The 17,272-nt window shown below is 40.2% G+C and overlaps 1 protein-coding gene across 2 annotated transcripts in view; it reads left to right on the top strand.

Annotated features, from left to right (window-relative positions):
- PGRP-LA (Peptidoglycan recognition protein LA) overlaps positions 1-16,152 on the top strand; it is a 36,123-nt gene extending 19,971 nt beyond the window's left edge. Inside the window, exons 1-5 of one of the 2 annotated variants that reach the window (XM_065225094.1) lie at positions 700-1,366; positions 15,013-15,222; positions 15,300-15,532; positions 15,596-15,802; positions 15,871-16,152. In XM_065225094.1, the coding sequence (XP_065081166.1) occupies positions 1,210-1,366; positions 15,013-15,222; positions 15,300-15,532; positions 15,596-15,802; positions 15,871-16,038 (975 nt within the window). In that variant the 5' untranslated portion in view covers positions 700-1,209 and the 3' untranslated portion in view covers positions 16,039-16,152. Of the gene's footprint in view, positions 1-699; positions 1,367-15,012; positions 15,223-15,299; positions 15,533-15,595; positions 15,803-15,870 lie in introns of those variants that run through there. The other variant, XM_065225093.1, reaches the window with a different exon arrangement.
- The last annotated feature ends 1,120 nt before the right edge of the window (positions 16,153-17,272 follow it).

The raw sequence follows: 17,272 nt of genomic DNA, 5'->3' as shown, positions 1-17,272 counted from the left end.
TTGCACGTTCCAGCGAATGCATCCGTTCTCATTTTCATCGCCGCACAGAGGAATAACTAGAACAAAACCCTGGCCAAAATAGGCATAAACCTTTTTTAAAGGATTTCTATGTTGCTACATTTTGTTGTGTACTTAAATAAATGGCATTGTTTAAAATACATTTAATGATATGTGCAAATTTTGGGAAGTGTTTAAACATTGACATAGTTTATGACTTTATTTTAATCAAAAATCAACCATTTAGTAACTGCACTTACCAGAGGTAAACAAAATAATCAATACACAATACTTCTCAGAAAATGTTACATGTATTCAATGCAAATTAATTGATGAGCGGTTTATCTTGTTTTAAAAAAAATATGATTTTTCGGATTTTTTGTACTTTTACAATGTTAAAAATGTTGTTGAGTATTGCTAGGTACTATCCTACAATCGATGGACGAATGAAACGTCAAGTTATTGGGAACGCATCCAGATTCGTCCGGATTGGCATTTGCGAGCCTGTTGAAAGCTGCATGTTTTCCATAATTTTACAAAAATTCGAAAAATTTTGCTTTTTGTTTATTTTTATTTGATTTAATCAATTATTTCTAGCGTTTACATTGTTTCATTGCCAAATGCCACTCAAAATAGCAGTAAATAATTATGGCCAGCATTTTGCCCTAGTTACTCCTCTGTGCACCGGTCAAACCCAAACACGAAGAAGGCGGACAGCGAGTCTACATGGTGCGATACGCGCAGAGCCATGCCGCCACTACGCAAAAGCACGATTTGTGTTTATCAAGTCGCCCCTACATCAGATTAACTAAACAAACAGACGAGGAAGCGTCACTTACTCGTCGACCGTCGATCCGAATAGTCCAAAATTGTAACTGAAAAGTGATACTCATAATCTAAGAAGCACACAAATAGCTGATGGGCACGTGAATGCAGAACGTGTATGATTGACACCGTGTAGTGTAGTATGACAAAGTGCACGAACAAAACGAGCGTTGTGTGAAGTTCATAGGATACTGTACCACTAATTCAATTTAAATCATGTTGGACTAGTCATTTCGCAGTGGGCAGTACTTTTTAATCCATAAATCCATTAGTAGAGTGAAATCAGCAATGAGTGAGCAATGGTGACATAGTTGATTATGTGTGAAGGGTGCCATCAAAAATACCCTAGTGTCTAAGTACTGATGCGAGCAGTTATAGTAGTGAATCATGAAACTACTTCTGAAAATACACAGCAAGGAGCGGAATCATCTGAATCCGCAACGCAAACGTAAATACTACCGCCGAGTATCCAAGTCGTCATCCTCATCAGCCGGCAAGAATTCATCCTATGCAGCGTCATCGGAAGCCAGTTACATAGCTAGATGTATGTGTCGCTTATAGAAGAATGCTTGAATTAACTATTACGCTTTTAAGTAGATTTTAAGTCATCTTTCAACAAGCGCAATAACTCATTTATTCAAATTGAGAAAGTGCGAATAATTTCTCTGGAGAAAATCCCATCAGGGCAGAGCAGTGTTTGAAAATTCATCGATAGTATTTTTAGCGTATGTTTACAGCTTTCAATGCCGTTTATATGTTAAGGCTATTATTGTTTGAAGCTCTATAGAAGAACGGAGTGTTTTTTTTTTTCTTTCTATGATTTGTTTTCTGTCGATCTTGTTTTTCGTACTGAGTACCAATGCTACCGACGCCAGAGATGCAGCTTCCACACCTGGACCCTACCATCTATCGACCCATCATCAACTCATGAACCTGGGACCAACGGCTTGGCTTTACTTCCATTCCGAATTTTATGCCTCAGAACATCCCGGTGGCGCCGACTGGGATTGAACCCAGGCCTTTTGGGGTGATAGGCAATCAAGCTTACCACTACACCACCAGCGTCGCTAAGAACGGAGTGTTGGCACAGTTTAAACTTTGCGTATCCTTAAAGACAAAATTAAAGCAGTTTTATCAAAAAGTGACTAGTAATAAAACAAACCAAGATGGTGGTGCCATTACCTTACCGTGGTGGTGGGTGCCATTACCTTTGAGGATCCTTTCAAGTGGAATTTTTCTCAAATTGTATGGTATATCTAAGGTTCTACAAGATAAGATAAGCCGTATATAAATCAAGTTTACCCAGATTGGACGTAAAGCGGACAAACCCAAATATAGGGAAATTTTTAATCCCAAACATGAGTAAATATGATCCACAGGGGTCATTCCATCTCAAGTGACCGAGCAATTATATCACCTCTCTCCAATTTGGACCAAAATTGGTGGGTCTACTTATTTTAGACCAAAACTAAAAAAAATCAAAGTTTGTGGCAATCTTTTTACCGATTTGAAACAAACACTAATTTTTATGTTTACATATCTCTGGAACCAATAAAGGAACAATCGACATTACGTACCTTTATTAAAGCATTTTGAACGCACAATCAAATGTTGTAATCGTGTTGCAAACTCTGTGATTTTTAATATGAAAATTGTAAATGTAAATATCTTGAAATGCTTCTACTTTTTCTTTAATTTGTATAGCGCCAAAGTGTTCAGCTGACATTTTGACATAACAACCACTTAACGAGAAAAACAAACAATATGTTTCGCTTAGGAGATATTGAGTTTCAATGATTAAAAGTTTTTAAAAATGATTCATTACTCCAATATACTTCATTACTACTATTTTAAATAGAATGTTGGTATATTCTTGAAAGATTCTCAAAACATGCAAATCTGCATGCTGAAGACCTGACATTTTTTTTCTGTAAGTACAATCAAATGCTGAAATCTATTTTTTTTTCTACAGTGGTGCCATTGTGTGTATCTGGTAATTATTAATTTTAATTCACCAACAACAAAAATTGTAGCCATGTACAAGTAAACCAGCCAATAACAAATATCCCTATAATTACTTTTCAGAAAATAATACCAACTTACAGCTCTTGAACCACCCACGTGGGTGAAATTTGTGATATGCATTTAACTGAATTGTGTAATGTTTACGTTTGGTTAAGTTTCGTAATAAATTTTCGCAATGCACTACAAAATCATCTCGTGCTATTAGTTAGCCTAAAATCAAAGACATCATATCAAGAAGACTGGCAACTTTGCCTGAATCTAAGCGTCAGACACAGTAGCGCTGCGCTCGAGCAAAAGTGGAAGCAACGCAAAGAAAAATGAGCAAATACACAAACCTCCCTTCTGAGGATGTAATCTTTGCTATCAAATTCGATCGAAGCATTTACCTTTGAGCGGCAGATGATGAAGTTTACCTTTTACATCTATTCTTGAAAAAATTGCTTTCCACGACATTTTAAAATTATTCTCAAAAGATGCACTTATGATGAACTGTCATAAAATTGCTCGAATTAATCATAAAGGTCGTGAACATGTTTCGTGATTGTAAACATCTTACACATTTTATTGAAAAGCATGAGCTCTACTCAATAATTTATGAAATACATATGTATGCACTGAAATCGTTTTTTTTTTTGTTAAAGTGAGAATTATCCTCAGGATGCAATGATGCCCACCAAATGCTCTAGATAGCAGTCAGTTTCTAAATTAAATTAATGAAAAATTATTTGAGGGATCCTATGAACCAGACTTAATTTATTATTTATAACGACATATGGATAAAACTTGGATTCAACATTTTTAATAACAATTTATTTCAGTAAGATTTAATATATGTTAGAATAAAATCAGGTTTAAAAAAAAAACTTCATACGTAAAAGGTTTATCACAAGTCTATTTATTCCATGGAAGGTAGAATTTGAAAATTGAAAACAAATAGGGGGCCCACGATAAAATATATAGACCAGGGCTCCCAAAACTAGTAAAATTGGCTCTGCAAACAAGTAGATTCGACTTTTTATCCCCCACAGTAACACTGTGGAACTGTGCACTGAGGAAACACAGTAAATATCACACAGATTCTAAGAAGGCTAATTACGTCCGCGCCAACAACGAGTACAGAGATCTCAATGCAAGCTTGTACAACGCACATCAGTCTCACTTGCAGAGTCGTCTCAAAGCTAATCCTAAGGAATTCTGGCGATATGTGAACGAGCAACGGAAAGAAACGGGATTGCCGTCCAATATGACTGATGGCGTTACTGATGCCAACTCCGTCGCAGATATCGCCAATATGTTTCGCACACAATTCAGCAGCGTTTTTTCAGACGAAGTTCTTGATGCTCAGGAAATTGCTGCTGCCACGAGTAATGTCCCTCGTACGTCGGTGTTTGGTTCTCCATTCACCATCCACAGCGACATGGTGATTTCAGCCGGGAAACAGATGAAAACATCAACAGGATCTGGTCCAGATGGCATTCCCTCATTAGTACTGAAACCACAGACAAACAGACGTAACACTTTGAAAAAGTTTTTCTTGAAAACATAGTATCTCAAAACATAGGACCTCAGTAACGACATCTCTCTGGCTTCTCGCGGAAAACAAGATTGCTCGCTAACTCGCAAACAATATTGCATAAAAGTTCTATAGAATGTATAGAAACGTCAAAGTGATCCGATGCCAGCGCTGCGGCGAGTAGTTCGCGGAACTGATAATATTTAAATCAACCGTTAAATGCGTGAACGAAGATACACAATGAAGTGTTACGTCTGTTTGTCTGTGCTGAAACGTTGCTTAGACACTCTTTCAGAGCCCTTAGCTAAGGTCTTCAACTTGTCAATGACCTCCGGAGTTTTTCCAGAATGTTGGAAGGATTCGTTTGTTTTCCCTGTTCACAAAAAAGCATGCAAGCAGACTGTCGCCAATTACCGCGAAATAGCTGCATTGAGTGCTATCTCCAAACTATTCGAGCTAATTGTCCTGGAAAAGTTGGTTCAAGACTGCTCGTACAGTATTTCTCAGGATCAACAAGGCTTTTTTCGAGATAGCCGGTTTTAGAGACCTATAGTACGCGACACTGTTCGGAGTACGGTATCGATAAACGAACTAAATTCTTCGCTTATATGGGTGTTGTACATTTAACTGTCAAGGTATCGGGTTAATGTTAAAATCACACATTTAAGGCAATAAATTTAACGCAAAAGGCTCAGCCAAAAAAACTTAAAAATTTACAAACATTTTTGCGGGTAAGTTAAGCATATCTTTAAGCGCATCTGGTATTTTGGGTTTCCCAAATTTATATATATTTTCCATCAATCCATCAATTTTTCTAATATTTCAATATATATTTTTGAAGGAATTGGAATAAACAATAAAGATTCCCGATTTTTTCCCAAGCATGGTCAATGAAGTTTGCGAGAATTCAAATGATATAAATATTCGCTTTGAGGAGGATATTACATTTTTATTTGAAAATCGTCTGAGAAATCCATTAGAATGATCAGATTTCGTAAACAAAAATTTCAGTACTCGGGTGGCGTTTAGAACAGGCCTTGGCCTTGATGACGCTCCATATTGATTAATCCAGCGGATTAAGATCGGGGCTGGATGGCGGCCACATATCCTTCGCCCAGAACGGAAGATGTTCCTGGAACCACTTCTGAGTGCGGTTCGAGGTGTGGCACGGAGCCCCATCTTGTTTGAATACAACATTTGGCTTCGGACCGTACTGTTCTTTGATCCACGGAATAACATACTTACTTAAAATCCCGATGTAGACCTCCGTGTTGACCTTGTCGCCTTCTGGAATGAACACCGGGTCCATTTTTTCTTGCCATCGGAAGCCACCAATCCAAACATCATAAAGCTAGCAGGATGCTTGGTCAAATACACGTTCTTGTGCTCGTCGGCCACGTCTTTTACCGTAAAAGAACTAATCTACCGGTTGGTTCTAGAATTTGATAAGGGATCGACGGTAAACATGCTCTCGTCGGTGAACAGGATTACCGGATTTTTTCGCTTAAGGAAGTTCAAGATTTTCTTGCATCGTTCGACTCGTAGCTCCCGGATGCGGTTGGTAATCATGTGAGTTTTTTCCCGTGCCCTCCTTTACGATCTTCCGTGCCGTAAAGTCACTGATCCCGTGTTCGTTTGCCATTTTCCTTATTAAACGCACTAGAATCACCAGAATCTTCTTTTTGATAATGGAGGCGAACCAGCCCCAGGCTGAAAGCCTCCCTAATAAAGTTAAATCAATCAATTCTTTTTGATAGCAGCGATAACCCTCGGAACCCGAGCTGACCTCGAACGACCTGTGGCCACCTTGGCGGATAGTTGTCCTTTCTTTTCTCGGTCTAAAACCCATTTGACGATCCACCGGGACCTTCCCACGGCGATTGAAATGTCTTTTTGCGACATTTGCGCGTGGGACAAATCACGAATACGCTGCCACTTTGTCATGGTGCAACTGTCAAACTAAGTAAATCATTTTCTTTTATACACAGCCTACTACGGTATGAGCTATAGGTTACGTGCATGTAAAAAAAACCAAGGCATTGTATGCACAGGTACTACACTGCCTGTAATAGCATATCAGTCCCATATGGAGTCAGTTTGTCCCATCAAGCAAAGTAATTGCATATTAGTCCCATTATGAAATTCAATCGTCCAGAGGCCAAGTTACAGTTTTGCTTTTTTAATTGTCATATTTTTCGCATGTATAACAGAACATACAAGCAATTGATTGTAACTTCAACAGATTATCATCAAATTAACAACAATTTTTGAAATATATGCATGGGAATAGCAGTTCGTAGCTTCGACTGCCATGTTCTCAATGCCTACTTTTTCCATATGGGACTGATGTGCGATTATAGGCAGTACATGGCTTATCAACTTCCAGAGTATGATTCACTTATCAGTAAAAGCTAATAAATGAACTGCACTCAGTGCTGCAAATCTTAACCTTCACGACGGTGTAGACAAAACAGCTTTCGTCACTATCACGAAATGAAAATGATCATCAAAGGATGCTGTGCCATTTTTCAATGACGAACATGTACCAACATGTTTTGTATTCAGCTAATTCATAACCACATTAAATGAACTAAGTTAAATAAATCCATAGAGGCGTCAAAGTAAGCTTGCATCAACGACCTCTAGTGCAACTTTTTGTAACTAGATGAATCTTTGTCACTGACAACAAATGAATGAGATTTTGACGAAGGTTTAATGTTTAATTGAGAGTCAAATCTTCCAGTGACAATGTCAAACATAATTTTGTCTATATCGCGTGAAATCTGTCAGTGGCAATGACAAAATTCAAAACTTGCACGTTGTACATTTTGCATCTATCGTATGATTTTGTCTATTTTTCTTATACAAAGTGGTGTTTTGTACCGGTTTGCACCAAGGTTCGCTGATCTTGATAGAATATTATAATTATGATGAAATCGAAAAATGAATTAAGCAGATCATATTAGAAAAAAAGATGTATAATATAAACTAACCCTCATGTGCGAGAAAATTGTTATGCTTATTTCTATATCGTCTTATGTTGAGTACTCGGGAACACCGTTTTGGGATCTTATCTCGGCTTATGATTGAAATCCTGGATTTTTTAATTTGTGTAATTTTTATATACTAATGAAATTATACAAATCATTCAACCTAACTACAGTGAAAACATAAGACAAATTGTTTTAAATACTGGATATAATGGAACTACAGCTTCATCCGGGGGGGACATGCGTTATTTTTTTTTGTTTTTTTAATACGATCTTCCGGAAGATGATGCACCTTCATGCAAAAACCCCCTACCGATGATAGGTAAAGAAGTGCTGATGCCTTCTTTTCCCCTAGTAGTAGACTGAAACTACATCCCAGTTCCCTATATAATTAGTAAAGTACACCAGCTTAAATATAAACGAACAATTAAAATCACATATTCAATAATGATATCTCGTACGCTGACGAGATTATCTTATCCATAGCAAAACGAGTTAGTCTTGAAACTAGTAGAAACACCCTCCTGCTTGAAGCTATAATTTCAACGTCTTCTCAAGATTCTTGTATTTTTATCACTGAACGGCATAAACCTCGACAATCGAAGGAACTGTTGGCCCGTTTTACTCTCAAATTTAACATGTTTATATAGATGAGTGTTCAGCACTTGCGATAGTCACAAAGTTCGAGACTCGTTGAAACCATGTTTGATGCTTTTTTTAGTCTTCATTTTCTATAATAGCTCCTTTTGCTATTGGTTTGATCTTCAGTAGCTGAAAGAACATAGTTGCGGATTTGATATTACAACAACTTATTTTGCTATTATTCGCTTATGGTCCCATAGCTTTTCAATTATTATTTTTAATATTTAACTCTAACTTCGATCAAACAAATAACAAATTGAGATGCTCTGATATTATTTTTTTAATAGTAAAACTTGCTATTGGTTTGAAATTCTCTTCTACTCGTGTCACGCTGCACGCACATAACGGTTAACTCAATAGCTGACTGCCAGCCAGATTTGTCAAAACACCGCAATGTACTTTAATTACGAAATTTCTACTGTAATTAATGGACTTAACTTCTGAATGTTCTACACTGTGTAATTAATGTAATTAAAGCAGTAATAAATGGAATTAATTTAATTACAGCCGTTGCCTGCGTCGGAGTTAAAGGTTATTTCGCGCCCCTAGCTAATGTTCACAGGATGCCAGGGTTGTCCAAGTCGTAGTCCGTGATCTCGAAGCGCTTATGCTTATACCCAAGGCAAAAATGAATGCAGTTTCTCTTTTTTTAATATTTCTAGATAGAGCTGGAATTAGGGCGTAACAGGTTTTGTAAACAATGACTTCTCTCGATGATTTCTAGACAGTCAAGGCTCGCCCGTGCAAAACAACATTACCATTGGAAAGACTTCCATTACATGTTTGTGTGGGCGTGCCTTGAATTCCTAGAAATCATCGAGAGAAGTCATTGTTTATAAAAGCTGTTACGCCCTTATTTCAGTTCTATCTAGATTTGTATTTGAACAAAGATTTTTGAGCTCGACCAACAATACAGAAGGGCGGATCAAACATGATGACCCTATTTCGCAAACCGCAGCTCATCTAACCAATCGATTACCACTATCGAATAGGGGAGAATTTTCCCTACCTGATGGGGTTGTTGTTTTGGCAAGGCTAGCTTTGGTTCGCGAGAAAAGATCATTAAAAGTTTGATTACAAAAGCTTATTCGCCTTTTTGTATTGTTGGTCGAGATTTCGCGATGTTCCTTTCTTATAAACAAATGGCTGTCACCGTTACCTGTCATGATAATTATAGAGATGTGGCCCGGTAACAGAGATGTGAACGATACAAAATGATATTATGCGTTTTTAAAGATTTAAGCTCGTTTATATTAAGCTCGGATATAATCGATAAAATAGATTTGTCGAACTATGACTCGATTCATCGAGCTTTAGAGTAAGTTTTGGCAAAATTTTAATAGATCTAGGAGTTTCGCCCAGGTCGGCGTAAATGCTTAAAACGAAGAGATAGCTTTTTGCTTCATTGTGCAGAAAGGTGCATTTTCAAAGTACTTTGTAAAACATTGAAAACATGGTAAAGGAAGGGGATGTACTACCGTTTGTCCACCATTTTCACCCTATGACATCGTCCACTTAAGAGATGAAAAATTTTCGTCTTCGAGAAAGTTTCTTAAAATTACTTCATCTACAATGTTTCTATAGATGTTTATCAGTTTTAACTAGACATCAGCGAATCCAAATACATAAAGCAACCAACGATACAGACAAAACGGTTGCTACGACTACCATGACAAACTCGCTCTGTAACATAGCTCGATCAGAGTGGTAGAAGGATAATGATATATTGCTTGCCTGATTTGTTGCAATATACATGGATGAGGACATAGCTTGATCTGAATCGAGAAAAGACATAACAAAAAAATTCCCATTAACACGCGTGTATCATCTTCGGCTTTACTTCGTGAAGCAGCTTGCCAACAATTTGCTCGTTTTCTTCTATCGCCCCGAGTGAGCTGTATCGCACGGGCTGCTTGTCATGAAAAAAGGAAGAAGATTATATCATTATTGCTTTCCACTTCTGACATTAGCGTTATTATTCGGTTCGTTGATCGCTTGTCATTTTGTCATTTGGTGATATTTTTGATTCCTTGCTAGACATAATAAAGTTATTTTTTTATCTAAGTGTATACCCCTCTTAAGCAAAAAATTTCACTATTTAAATAAAGTACCGTGCACTGACGCGAACACTGGCGCGGTAACCATAGTACGGTGATAGAGGAAATGCTTCACCAAACCTGAGCGTCTGCTCACCATGGAGGTGCGGCTCAAAACGGCGTCTGTTCTCCATGTTAGGAGCGGCTGATCACCGTCCTAGTGCCAGCGTGGGACTCTAAACAGAGCTGTGCACGATGGTCCCCCGGCGAGACAGGGGGTTGGGGCAGGCCCAACAAGCCGCCCTGGAAAAAAACAAAGTTGCAAATACCGAAGAAAGAAATACGGATCGGAACAATCGGCACAGACCTACGTGACGAAATAAGGACTACGATTGGAAACTCGGAACATGGAACTGCAAATCGCTCGGCTTCCCGGGTTGCGATAGGTTAATCTATGACGAACTTCAACCACGCAACTTCGAAGTCGTAGCACTGCAGGAACTTTGCTGGACGGGACAAAAGGTATGGAAAAGCGGGCATCGAGCGGCTACTTTCTACCAGAGCTGTGGCACCACCAACGAGCTGGGAACCGGCTTTGTAGTGCTGGGTAAGATGCGCCAACGCGTGATTGGTTGGCAGCCGATCAACGCGAGGATGTGCAAGTTGAGGATTAAGGGCCGTTTCTTCAACTACAGCATCATCAACGTGCACTGCCCACACGAAGGGAGACCCGACGACGATAAAGAAGCGTTCTATGCGCAGCTGGAGCAGGTGTACGACGGCTGTTCGCAACGGGACGTCAAAATCGTCATCGGCGACATGAACGCTCAGGTAGGACGGGAGGCAATGTATAGACCGGCAATCGGGCCAAACAGCCTGCATGCCGTATCGAACGACAACGGCCAACGATGCGTGAACTTTGCAGCCTCCCGGGGTATGGTAGTTCGAAGTACCTTTTTCCCCCGCAAGGATATCCACAAAGCCACCTGGAGATCACCTGACCAACACACAGAAAACCAAATCGATCACGTTCTAATCGACGGGAAATTCTTCTCCGACATTATCAACGTCCGCACGTACCGCAGTGCGAACATAGATTCGGACCACTACCTAGTTGCAGTATGCATGCGCTCAAAACTGTCGACGGTGCATAACACACGTCGAAGTCGAACGCCACGACCCAACATTGAGCAACTACGGGACACCGGAGTTGCCCAGGACTACGCGCAGCAGCTGGAAGTTGCACTACCCACGGAAGAGCAGCTTGGCTCAGCTTCTCTTGAAGATGGCTGGAGGGACATCCGTTCAGCCATAGGTAGTACTGCTGTAGCGGCACTAGGTACTGCAATCCCGGACCGAAGAAATGACTGGTTTGACGGCGAATGCAAACTGTTAGTAGAGGAGAAGAATGCAGCACGGGCGAGAATGCTGCAACACCGCACGAGATTGAATGTGGAGCGATACAGACAAGCGCGGAACAGACAAAACTCGGTTTTCCGAAGGAAGAAGCGTCAGCAGGAAGATCGAGATCGCGAGGCGATGGAAAATCTGTACCGCGTAAACGACACACGGAAGTTCTACGAGAAGCTAAATAGTTCGCGCAAAGGCTACGTGCCGCAAGCCGATATGTGCAAGGACTTGGACGGTAACCTTCTCACGAACGAGTGTGAGGTGATTGAGAGGTGGAAGCAGTACTATGACGAGCACCTCAACGGTGAAGCAGCAGAAAACGAAGGTGGCACGGCAACAGACCTTGGAGCACGCGCAGAAGACGACAGGCTACCGGCCCCTGATCTTCAAGAAGTTGAGGAGGAGATCGGTCGGCTGAAGAACAACAAAGCAACTGGTGTAGATCAACTACCAAGTGAGCTATTGAAATACGGTGGTGAAGCACTGGCTAGAGCGCTGCACTGGGTAATTGCCAAGATTTGGGAGGAGGAGATATTACCGGAGGAGTGGATGGAAGGTGTCGTATGCCCAATCTACAAAAAGGGCGACAAGTTGGATTGCTGCAACTACCGCGCGATCACACTGCTGAGCGCCGCCTACAAGGTACTCTCCCAAATTCTATGCCGCCGTCTGTCACCATATGCAAGAGAGTTCGTGGGGCAATACCAGGCGGGATTCATGGGTGCCCGCGCTACCACGGACCAAATTTTCGCGATTCGGCAGGTTCTGCAGAAATGCCGCGAATACAACGTGCCCACACATCATTTGTTCATCGATTTCAAATCCGCATACGACACAATCGATCGAGATCAGCTATGGCAGATTATGCACGAGTACGGATTTCCGGATAAACTGACGCGATTGGTCAAGGCGACGATGGATCGAGTGACGTGCGTTGTTCGAGTATCGGGGACACTCTCGAGTCCCTTTGAATCTCGAAGGGGGTTACGGCAGGGTGATGGACTTTCGTGTCTGCTGTTCAACATCGCGTTAGAAGGTGTGATCAGAAGAGCTGGGATAGACACGAGTGGCACGATATTCAGGAAGTCCATCCAGCTCCTTGGTTTCGCCGATGACATTGACATTATGGCACGGAACTTTGAGATGATGGCGGAAACGTACATCAGACTGAAGGCTGAAGCTAGACGGATTGGACTTGCCATCAACGCATCAAAGACAAAATATATGAAAGCAAGAGGTTCTAGGGAAGACAATGTTAGCCTCCCACCCCGAGTTCAGATTGACGGTGACGAAATCGAGGTGGTCGATGAGTTCGTGTATTTGGGCTCACTGGTGACCGCCGAAAATGATACCAGCAGAGAAATTCAAAGACGCATTATGGCAGGGAATCGTGCCTACTTTGGACTCCGGAGGACGCTCCGGTCGAATAAAATTCGCCGCCGCACGAAGTTGACTGTCTACAAGACGCTGATTAGACCGGTGGTCCTTTACGGCCACGAGACCTGGACTATGCTCGTGGAGGACCAACGCGCCCTTGGTGTTTTCGAACGGAAGGTGTTGCGTACCATCTACGGTGGAGTGCAGATGGATGACGGAACGTGGAGGAGGCGAATGAACTACGAATTGCACCAGCTGCTGGGAGAACCATCCATCGTCCACATTGCAAAAATTGGGCGACTACGGTGGGCTGGGCACGTCGTAAGAATGCCGCACGACGACCCAGTGAAAATGGTTCTAGAAAGCGACCCAACAGGAACAAGAAGAAGAGGCGCGCAGCGGGCAAGGTGGATCGACCAAGTAGAAGGTGACCTGCGGACCCCTCGCAGACTACGAGGCTGGCGAACTGTGGCCATGGATCGAGTAGAGTGGAGACGACTTCTTCGGACAGCAGAGGACAACAAGGCCTTAGCCTGATTGGTAAGGTAAGTAACCGTGCACTGTGCCTTTTTCAATAGGCTGAATGGCGGTGGATTTCCTACATCCTTTCTTACAACAAATGTAATTTCAGTTCTTGCAATTGACTGTAGCGTACAAGCAAGTGAATATTTTCGAACAAAACCTTGATGAGGTGATTTTCTAGCCGCAGTGCATTTGGTGAAACAAACTCACTCTCAGGTCTCAGGAGAGGTGGGCTTTTTAAAGATATTGCGGTTTTGTGAATAGAGTAAATAATGATTCAAAACATTACATATTTCATAAAAGTTCATGTGGAAGCAAACGTCATTTTCAACTGCTCGAATAAAATGGTTAATAGATCAAATCATTCAAACTGTTTAAAATGACGTTTCCTACCACTCGAGCATTTCATGGAGCAATATATTTCAAGTTTTTCGAGGATTTATTTATGCAGTCCAATATGTAGTGCCTCATTTTCTTAAAATCACTGTTAGAAGGACTTCCAATGCTCGACTGTATGAATATTACAGGGTAGCATTCAATCGTGTAATACTGTTTTTCAAAAATTCACTAAAAAAATAAACAAATATTTAACTCTCTACCTCCCAAAATTAGATTTCCTTCGAGTCAATTTTAAAAAAGATGGATTTTTTTTATCTCGATCAATTAGGCTTTTCTAGGCGCAATTCTTCCTGAAACCGACAACTTTTTGTTCGAGGTTCTTAAAAACATTTATTTCGTACGTATGTGATAGCTCTAGTTATGAACATATACAATTTGTTCTACAGCATGTTGAATCTATATAACCCTTGTAATCTATTCTTGCAAAAAAAAACCGTATATCATTCGAAAGGGAACCGCCAGGGCTTATAAGATAATGTGGTATTTACATTATACTGGTTCAGCAGTGCCAACTAGCAGTTGTTCCTGAATGGGGTATTTACATACATGCTGGATCAATAGCTCAACTAAATAGCACGAATTTCAGTACTAAAAAGTAGTCAGCATAATGTAAATGGCGTCCGCATCTACCAGCATGAGATTTCAGGAGAAACTGAAATTCGCGCTAGTTGCTCCTCAAATCTCATGCTGGTAGATGCTGACACCCTGTTTACATTATACTGACTACTTTTTAGTATAGTTCTAGTACACTAGCGGTGCCACACCAGTACAGATGTAAACACCCCATTACACTTGTGCTGATCCACGTGCATGATGTAAACAGTGCTGATTAACATTCTCGCATAAATTTCTACACAAACTTGATCGGATTATACCAATTTTGGTTAATCAGCCTTATGAACCAGCACATATGTAAACAGGTCATAAAAACTGTTAACATCATGCTGATGATGCAGTCATATGGTCCACTAGGAATGTTATAAGTCGTGAAAGCAGATTTCTCGCAATTCAACACAATTTATGTGGATTCGGTATAAGTGAACACCCTTGCAAATAGGTTCAAAATGCTCATAAGTTTTGCCAATGGAATGTACACATCATGAAGAGCTTTATATAGTCAGAATATAACAATAAACTCGCTACAAATTTACATATTCACCATATAAATCTGACGATCGTACGTGACACTGCGCTTCACACATCATTCCGCAAACAATGAAAATTAGCATTCTCTATTATTCGCTACTAAATTCAAACCTTTATTCCCCCATTTCAGCTGGTCGAAACAACCAAAATCGAGGCCTTCCTTCCCCTGAGCAGTCATCTGTTCTGAGACAGGAACGATACTTCCTCTATGGTGCACTCATTCTTTTCACGATCATCGCATTCTCCACAGCTTTATACTTCATCATCAAGCAGACACAAAGCAACTCTAACCTTAGTCAGCCGGAGATTCTCTTCGGCAACAACTACCAATCGGGAACTAGTTAGTACCATTGCAGAGTTTTCGTAAGAAACTCATTTGAATTCCATACTTTATAATTATGTTAGATTAAATTGTAGTTCCCAACCTTGGCAACGGCCATCTAGTCATCGACCGTCAAAACTGGGGTGCCCAGAACGAAGTCCGCGGTCGTTATCCTTTACATTCGCCAACTCCTTACGTGCTCATTACCCACATCGGAGTCCAATCGACACCGTGTGTGGATATGTACAGATGCTCAATCAAGATGCGAACCATACAGGATGCAGCTGTTGCCGAGATGGGTCTGCCGGACATTCCCAATAATTTCTATGTAAGATTTATGCCATTCAAGGATAAGTGGAATATTTATTCAATTGAAATTCAAATCTCATAGCTTGGTGGTGACGGCTTCATCTACGTTGGTCGAGGTTGGAATATTGCGAACGCCTACGCCAACCAGACGCTCTCTGTTTGCTTCATGGGAGATTACATTCGGTACGAACCGAATGATAAACAATTCTCTGCCCTTGAGCACTTGCTTGCCCACGGAGTTGCCAAGGATTACCTTACCAAGGACTATCAACTCGTCGCTCATAATCAGGTACTTGACGGTTTAAAAATAATCCATACGAACATTGATATTGACAAATACTTTTCTACAATTCACAGACAAGGAAAACTAAAAGCCCAGGGCCACACATCTATGAACGAATTTCAAAAATGCCTAGATGGTCTCCTTGTGGGACACCAGGATATAGTACCTGCGGAGCAGAGCTTGGTTTACCCACCATGTGGGAGCAGGATTTTCCCAAGAAAAGCAATACTACCAAGAATTAGTCATCGGCGTATCTAGCAAAAGCTTAAACTGGGATCAATTGGTGCTAAGTACATCGTAATAATACACTTCACCCATACATTCAGTATTAGTAAAGTGCAGAACGTGAGATAAACGACCGTTAACATCAAAAGTGTAGTGGAACTAACGCTTGGCAAACGGAAATTGACACTTAAGTAAATAGATTGCCTTGATCAGCACGTTGCAACTGTAGTTTAATTTTTGTATGTAGTAGTAGTTAAGCAATAAATCAGGCCATTGCCTTCTGGCAGAGAAACGGTGTGAACTGGGAATCTCCATAGATAGATCAATATTTATAAATTCGTCGTTTTTGAGTTAATCTACAAGCACTGTAAAATAATAAAACCAACTGAATGCAACATAATGTATGCAAATCCATGTATTGCATATTGTTGAACTTGGAAGTTTATTTTCTTCCGAAATGCTCAGATTATTGTACAGTTTAGTAAAGTGATTGTAAGAAAATAAATTTAACAATTTATGCAATTTTATCTAATCAAATCCCGAAACACCTAACTATTCATGTACATGCCTTGGAATTGAAAGTTGTGCTGTAAAATAATTTGTCAAAACGGGGGTTTAAAAAAATAGTTCTGCATAATTACTCTGGTAAGGCAATTTATTAACACAAGATAAAACATACTTCAAAATTTCAGATCGTTGCTTAGTAATAGACTTTTGTACAGCCATTCTGGAATTTATTTCTACAGTCAAACTACATTATTGCAGTCCGACTTACTCATACCGCTATGTTCTAAACGAGATAGTGGATAAGAGATAATCCAATAAACTGCAGAATACTCAAGAAATTCACTAAACCTTTCTAACTTTTCTTATGCCATGTTATGATGAAATTTTCTCAAACTTTCTCAGCATAGGCTACTGTAGATGACCAACTGGTGTTAAATTGATCAACAGGATAAAACTGATCAATATGCAAAAGTTTCCCGTCTATCACTAATAATATGTATTACAATAGACGCAAAGCGAAATCTTACCAGTAATGCATCAGAAAATGAAGAAAAACTTTTTCATTTGATTCTATTTTTACAAATAACGAATATAACGGAAATACAACTATCGAACATATGCTCACCGGACAGCAGCGTTCCTTAGTTTACGACTACATCCTCGTTTCCACCATTTTTATTGAAAACAATTATTTTCATTATGATATCATTGCCAAATACAAAGAGCTCAAAACTAGTAAATAAG

This window comes from Ochlerotatus camptorhynchus, unplaced genomic scaffold (genome assembly GCF_037179485.1).
Source record: "Ochlerotatus camptorhynchus isolate MF236.1 unplaced genomic scaffold, CSIRO-AGI_Acam_v1.1 ptg000221l, whole genome shotgun sequence".
In the NCBI taxonomy this organism is placed as follows: Eukaryota; Metazoa; Arthropoda; class Insecta; order Diptera; family Culicidae; genus Ochlerotatus; species Ochlerotatus camptorhynchus.
Note: the sequence above shows the minus strand (reverse complement) of the source record. Positions and strands in the feature narration are given on the sequence as shown.